Below are 8094 nucleotides of genomic sequence, written 5' to 3'. Positions count from 1 at the left end.
AGAAGGACTGGTTGGAGAATAATGTCAACAGTGAAAGGATAGAAAGCAAATTCTAGGTTGGTTAGGGTTAGTCTCACAGTCGCTAATCGTATGACATATGGGGATGGTATTTGTTCAGTAGTGGAGAGTAGCTAACCAAAATTACTCAGTAAGCATTCTTTTTTATAAACGTTTATTGTATGTTAGGAAATCCACAAAAAGTTTGAAGCAGGCAGTACTACTCAGCCACCCAATTCTACCACCTGTTTTTTAGAGGGAGCTGCTGTCACCATCTTCACCAGGTTGGTTTATCGGGGTGGCTGAACCATTTGATTCCGTTCATATGTGAAATGTCAATCTCTTCCTACCCTTCGCTCGGTCTTCTCTCTCCAGTCCAAAAAATAAATGAAGAAAACTGAATTGAAGAATTGATTCAAATGACTAGATGGCCAGCAGACCAGAGCAGACCATCAGTTGAGACGGTTGAGTCCAGAATAAATGCGTGGAACATCTAACCACTTCAGCGGCTGGCCGTCACCATCTGAAACCATTAGGGAAGCACATCAGCCAATCTGTTATCGGCTGGTCCGTTCTTTATAGAATGGTGGGTTTCATATCAAAAGGCGTGCAATTAACTGTCGTTCTGTATGGCACATTGGTGGTTTACCCATCGGTGGCTTGGTGGTGTTGCTAAATACGGCCCGCTTAATGGGTTGGACTCCAGTAGAGCCTCCCGGTTGAGCGGTCTAAGGGTCAACCAAGGGTGTTTAAGCATTTGGCCCCGGTAATGAACTTGTGTACCTTATCTACCTCTGAATATTAAATTCACTTACTCCTACGGATGTTTAACCCCACAGCTACGCCACTTAGAGTAAAGTGCTGAGAGTGTATTATAACAAGGTGCCTATATAACTACGGGCCCTTTTCTGATGCCATGGCGAATGATATGAAAATGTGTCCAGCCCATTGCTGTGTCGATCCACTACTCTGCTGTCTGCTGGTTTCTCATGCTAATTTAGTTTTAACCTGGAGCTCCTCTCTCATTTCTTCTCTTGTGGTCTTCAATCACTCTCCTCCTCTCCTCACTCTCCCTTGCCACTTGCGGTTGCTATGGCGACATGGTGCTTGGAGAGCGGACTGCAGCTCTTCAGACCAGAGCGTCCTCCCGGGTCACACCCTTCTCCCCTCTCCTCCCCTCCTCTCTCCTCCCCTCCTCTCCTCTACTCTTGTTTTTCCTCAGATCCACATTCCTCTCCCCAATTATACTTCTCCTCCTCCCCTCTTCTGTCTCCTCTCCCTCCCCCCACCTATCTCTGTTCCTATCCTCTGCCCTTCCATCATCTCCTCTGCTGTCCCTTTTCTCTCCTCTCCTCTCCTCTCCTCTCCTCTCCTCTCCTCTCCTCTCCTCTCCTCTCCTCTCCTCTCTCCTTCTCCCCTCTCCCATCCCCTACTCTCCGCTCCCATCCTCTCCTCTCTTCTCCTCTCTCCTTCTCACCTCTCCCATCCTCTCCTCTCTTCTCCTCTCTCCTTCTCTCCTCTCCCATACCCTCCTCTCTCCTTCTCTCCTCTCCCATCCTCTCCTCTCTTCTCCTCTCCCCTTCTTTCCTTTCCCCTCTCCCCTGACTAGCGTGGAAATGAAATGCAGATGAGCCTCTGGTCACACTTCTGCTAAATTTTTCTCCCCATTATCTCTCTTTTTTCAGCGTTTCACACTCTCTCTTTTAACCCATGTCTAATAAACACATGCATATCCCCAGCATCACCTTCATCTATTTACATTTTACATATTACAGTTTCATACCATGTCAGTGTGGAATTGTCCTTTGTTGCTCTGTCATTCATTCATCAGGGGAAGGATCCATGTGATCATGTGATTCACAAGTTTAATTTAAATCATTTCGTTAAGGGACTGACCCATAGTCAAAATGTCCTACGTCTAACCTGTGGCCATTGTTCGATGCCCATCCCAACCTGCTCATTAATGACATGAAGCCGCTTTGGATGATAGATTCCGGTAAATGACTAAAAAGGGAAACAGGGGAAATTGCAGGGAAAAAATGTTCAATAATTATACAGGAGCCAAGACAAGGAAACAATGCAGATGGAGTCACTGGAGAATGACTCGATCATAAACCCCCGGAATGTTTGTCTATTACAACGAGCCGTGGGTGTAGGAGAGACTGTGTGTGAGTGTGAGGGTGTGCATGTCGCTGCAGTGTGGGTGTTTCCGTCCAGATGTTGCTGAAAAAGGTAGGGCAAGAAAATGAGAGTGATTACTGTAATGACATAGTTTTGGTCCCATTCCTCTACATGTCTGCCAGTCCAGAACATACACCCACACACGCACACACGCACACACACACACACACACACACACACACACACACACACACACACACACACACACACACACACACACACACACACACACACACACACACACACACACACACACACACACACACACATACATACACACGACAATCACACACACTTGGCTTGCATCCCCAGACTCATTAAGCCTGGCATCCGCAATCGACCATCTTTTATAATATGCAGTGTTTTGCCGGGTTTCAAAGCATAACGCCATGCTGTGCTATTATCAGGAAACAAAGAGAATGGGAGAGGTAGGACGTTGGAGAGCAGTTCGATGACAGGCACACAGCGGCAACAACTGTATCGCCATCACAACTATCCATGACCCATGCCTGTCGTTCCTCAAGGTTCTCTGTAGGTCTCTCGATCTCTCTGTCTCTTTCTCTCTCCCCCTCTGTGTCGTCTCTCTCTCTCTCTCTCTCTCTCTCTCTCTCTCTCTCTCTCTCTCTCTCTCTCTCTCTTTATATCTCTCTCTCTGTAACCATCCATCTATCTATGTCTCTCTGTTGCTCTCTATTTATTTATATATATATATATATACCTCTATGACTCTCTCTCTCTCTCGTTTCCAATCTTCCAACAATAGTTCACTTTTTGGTTCCTTTGTCCCTGACCATGTCTTTGTTGTTTCTCTTACAGTATAGCAAGAGTTGGCCCAGGGTAAAAAGAGGGGAGTCAGTGGGGAAGGGGTGCACAAGAGAGAGAGTGCAGTAGAGAGGGGAGAGAGAGTGGGCGAGAGACTATGCTGGTAGGGAGGAGAAAAGACATGGAGACGAGACACCGGTAAGCCCTCTTATCAGAGCCCTTCCTTTGTTCCTGAAAGGTCCTTCCCCTCTGTCCGGACTCAGTGATATTTGAGAGGTGAGTCCCTGTACAGAGGAAAGACAGCTTCTAGCACGGCCAATAGTGTGTGTGTTCATGCACATACTTTTCCATGTTTGTGTGTGTTTATCTGTGTGAGTCTGTTAAAGCACAATTTTGTTGTTGTGTTTATGTGTGTGTGTGTGTGTGTGTGGTGTGTGTGTTTGTGTGTATTTGTGAGAGGGTGTGTGAATGACTCTGTGTATTTGTTTGTGTGTTTGTGTGTGTGTGTTTGCGTGTGTGTGTATGTGTGTGTGGGTATTAGTGGGTGTGCATGTGTGTGTATGTGAGTGACTGGGTGTGTGTGTGTGTGTCTGTGTGTGGGTGTTTGAGTGTGTGTGTGTGTGTGTGTGTGTGTGTGTGTGTGTGTGTGTGTGTGAGTGTGTGTGTGTGTGTGGGCGGTTGTTTGGGTATGAGTGGGTGTGTATTTGTGTGTGTGTCGTTGTACCTGAGGGCGTGTCTACATAGTTATCTGAAGGTGTGTGTCCCTTCCCTCCTCTCCCTCTCCAGTATATGTGTGTATGAGTGTCATGTGACCGCGGGGTCTTCTGACTGTGGACCCTATTGCCAAGTGGCCACGACCGGGGGCCAAGAATCCGTCGTGTCCCTGCTGACCGTTGCCAGGATACTGTTGCCTAAGTCAACACTCTGAAGTAATAGGACACCTTAATTTGAACAGCAAAGTACAGCTACGACTTCCCCCCCCCTTTTTCCAAAATCTGCAGATACAGTATTTCCTGGAGCTAGAAAAAAAAAGCCAGCATTGTTCCTCACTGTGAAAGCACGCATAGTTTCCTCTTACAGCAGGTTCACCTGGGTGTGCTCCCCGGGGGCTTGTTAAGGCTTGCTGAGACTAAAAAAGAGATGCAACGGAGCCCAAGTGATGAATACGTTTTATATTGGCTGAGGGTGCAGCGACGCGTAAATCCTATAGGTGGTGCTGTTTCTCTATCTGCCCTGTTTGGAAAAAGCCCTGGGTTAGCCCGATACAAAATGACTGAATCCTCGACCTCTTTGTTGCATTCGAACGCACACTTTTCAAACCCACACTCATCCAATTCTGCGCCCCAGGGAGTTTGTGTGGTTGTAGATATGTTTCTTTCTGTTTATCTACATATGTGTGTGTGTGTGTGTGTGTGTGTGTGTGTGTGTGTGTGTGTGTGTGTGTGTGTGTGTATGTTAGTGTGTGTTTGTGTAAAAGAGAGCAATATATAGAAAGAGAGAGAGAGCGAGCATGCGTACAACACACAAATCGTGTTATTAGTTATTATCTGGGATCCTGCCTAAATCCTAACAAGGCGTGTGCAACACCTACAAAAATCACATAGAGCAGATAGAAACACAAAGCAGATACAGATACCAGCCAAAAAACAGCGTTAGTCATGCCAGTAGAGTTTGCCTGAAAGAGGGTATTGAAAACAGTAATAAGATAGCACCCAATCATTTGGAGTAAAGCTTCAAACGCAGGGACCCCCCGCCCCCCTCTATCCCAACACACACACAAAAACACAAACACACATACATAGGCTACATACATTCATACACCACACACACTGTTACACACACACACACACACACACACACACACACACACACACACACACACACACACACACACACACACACAAATGCGTGGTGTATATCTCGTGGTGTATCTCAACACGTATCTGTACTGTGGGATCAGATAAAGGAAGCGATGCTCCTCCTATTGATCTATCATCAGCCGCCAACCTCTGTTATATTAAGACACTAAAACAGTACAGTCAGACTTTACGCCTGGGGAAGACACACGCAAGAACAACACTACAGAGCAAACACGGTGACCGGAAAAAATGTCAAAGGCACCCAGTGCAACTTTCGAGGCTTAAAAATAAACATTCAATTTCTAGTCTTTTTTACACGTAGTAAGTTTCAATAACTCCATACCATTACATACCGACATTTAAGCAGCAAAGATGAGACGTCGTTGTGTGGTGAGAACTGATACAAAATCGATAACAACAACAATGCCGCCATTTTCTTTATTTTTTGTAACCTACAATAAATAAAGCAGGCTTCCAGTCAATGGAAAAATGGCTTCTCCCCACACAACGACGTCTCATCTTTGCTCCTTGAATGTCGATATGTAATGGTATGGAGTTATTGAAACTTACTACGTGTAAAAAAGACTAGAAATTGAATGTTTATTTTTCATTGAATGTTTACATAAAGTTGCACTGGGTGCCTTTAAGCTTGCTGGTAGTTCTACCAGGAGGACTCAAATCACGCGCGGCTGGCCGCCAATCACCAATCACCAGCTACCAATCACCTGCCTACACCTGCTCTATAAAGAGTAGTCTAACATAATGTCTTTGCTGCTCAGGTCTTCGTTCGACGCACCTCCATCCACCCCACCACCACCAGGTCGGCCTCAGTCTACTTGTCCAGGGGAAGGCTCCGCCCCTGCTAGTCCTGGCAGGATACGCCGAGTCCGCACGTCACCCTGGATCAGTGACGGGGCTCATGCCAAAGATTTACCATGCAAAATATTCCCATGTCGTTATTTAAATAAATCCTGTTCATACTTATCAGTGATCGAGTCTTTACGGGAGAACAAGAAGAAAGTCCCATCATGTTTAGGAATTTAGGAGCCGCAGATTTTTTTTTATTAGACGTTATAGTATACGCTTCACTTCCTCCATTTGGAGAAAATAGAGAAAATTGTAATAATGCGACAGAGATTACCACCAGCAAAGAGGGCTTTCTTCCTTTAAACTAAAGCTCTGTGGTGATTTAGACAAACGGGGGAAATTCCATTAGATTAGGATTAACGCTGCGGTGAAACAAGATGAAGAGAATGGAGCTCTCAGGTGCCGCACACCTATCGGATTGGAGGACAAAGAATGGATTAAAAGACACTGACACACTCACCATGTCACAACACCCCTCCCTCAATGACATTTGTAGTTTATTTCATCACATCTCCGGCTGCCACTCCTTCAGCCTGGTAATGGTTCGTGGGAGGGATGCGTATAACGTAAAACATTGTTTGACAGTGTTCCAGAAAATGAGTGTGGGAACAAAAATGCTGAACCAAAAAACCCATTAATAATTGAACAAAATTCATTGTCAACTATTGCCATTAGCGGATATGATATTGACATTGTATGGAGGTGGACGGCCTAGTCCAGAATAGAAATGATTGGAGAAACGTCGTCATTAGCATGACATTAGCATGCTATTAGCATTACATTAGCATGACGTTACAAGCAGGCTGGCTCAGAGAGAGTGGAATTTTTGCAGCGAGGCAAGCTGTATTGGCTTATAATATATAAATGCCAACACAACATGTGAACGCTGAAATAACAATGAGGCTGCCTCAGAGCTACGTGGCTGAGTCTCCATTTTATCCTTACTTCTTTTCATTTTTTTATTGATCAGGTTTAAAGTCTGGGATATACATTGATTCCATTCAGCGAGCTTTGAGGTTTTGAAATACAAATAGGGCAAAAAACCTGCCTGTTCGTGTAATATCCGAGCTAAGACCTATTTGTTATACGGTTAAAAAGTATGACACACACATTCTAATACTCACACACACACACGCACGCGCACACACACACACACACACACACACACACACACACACACACACACACACACACACACACACACACACACACACACACACACACACACACACACATCCATGTAGGAACACATAGATAAGCAATCGATCGGGTTAATCTTTGATCTCTGTGTGAGAGCATGCGACAGGCGATCGATAACTTTAATTCTGACTGGAGTGTGTATTTACGTGTTTCTCTCCGACACGTTTCACCCCTCTAAACTAGTTGGCACAACACCTCACATACACACTCTCTGTCACATTTCTCTGTCTCCCTCCCTCTCCCATATTCCTCTCTCACCCTCTCTCTCTCCCATCTCTTCCTCTGGATTTCTCTCCCTCTCGTTCAGGCCAAGAAACAAGCAAATAGACAGACCCACAAACACGCACGCACGTGCAACCTGATTAGGTGAACCACAGGGGTGAGGCCTAATAACAAACAAACTCAGCATGTGCACAAACACCACAGCCTCTCAGATGAAATATGGATTTTCCTCTGTCCCCTAAGCTGATGGGTATTACTGTGTGTAGTTGTTGTTGTTGAGTGTGTGTGTGTGTGTGTGTGTGGGTGGGTGTTGCTGTTGATGTGTGTGTGTGGCTGTGTATTTTTGTGGGATACATGTTGGTTTGTGTGTTAGTGTCTACCTCTGTGTGTGTGTGTGTGTGTGTGTGTGTGTGTGTGTGTGTGTGTGTGTGTGTGTGTGTGTGAGTGTGCGTGGGTGCGTGTGTGCTTCAGTATTTTATGTAGGCGCTCAACGTGCCTTCAAGCCAACTGGTGGTTTAACTATTGTATTTCAGCTGTATCTCTCTTTCTGTATGTATTTGTTTACTTTTGTCAACGTGTGTTTATGTGTGTGTGTGTGTGTGTGTGTGTGTGTGTGTGTGTGTGTGTGTGTGTGTGTGTGTGTGTGTGTGTGTGTGTGTGTGTGTGTGTGTGTGTCTATGTCTATGTCTGTGTGTGTGTGTGTGTGTTAAGAAAATGTAACTAATGAATAGCAGTCTGATAACTACTCCCAGGGGCGTTTGTTTTGTTCAGTTGATAACTTCTGCATCACGCTTGGACTCTGTCGTTTAATTGTTTAAATTATGGAAATGTAGTTATTGTATAATTAGATATTGTCTGATGTTAAGCAGAAGAAGCACACTCAGCCTCCTCATTTGACAGATTCTCATTGTCCGTCTGTCTCCGGCACAATGAAGAGCAATTTAAGCACAATTACCTCGATTTACTTACTCCTTAACTCGCTTGATCCAATATTGATTACTATCTA

The 8094-nt window shown here is 45.1% G+C and overlaps 1 protein-coding gene across 1 annotated transcript in view; it reads left to right on the top strand.

Moving 5' to 3' along the window:
• Positions 1-3121: 3121 nt before the first annotated feature.
• Positions 3122-8094, top strand: part of LOC132463121 (ephrin type-A receptor 3-like) — a 55124-nt gene continuing 50151 nt past the window's right edge. The window contains 1 exon segment of the mRNA XM_060059064.1: positions 3122-3138. Within this exon segment, the coding sequence (XP_059915047.1) occupies positions 3122-3138 (17 nt within the window).

This window comes from Gadus macrocephalus, chromosome 8, assembly GCF_031168955.1.
Source record: "Gadus macrocephalus chromosome 8, ASM3116895v1".
Classification (NCBI taxonomy): domain Eukaryota; kingdom Metazoa; phylum Chordata; class Actinopteri; order Gadiformes; family Gadidae; genus Gadus; species Gadus macrocephalus.
The sequence above is the reverse complement of the archived record's forward strand: the minus strand, read 5'-3'. Positions and strand labels throughout refer to the sequence as shown.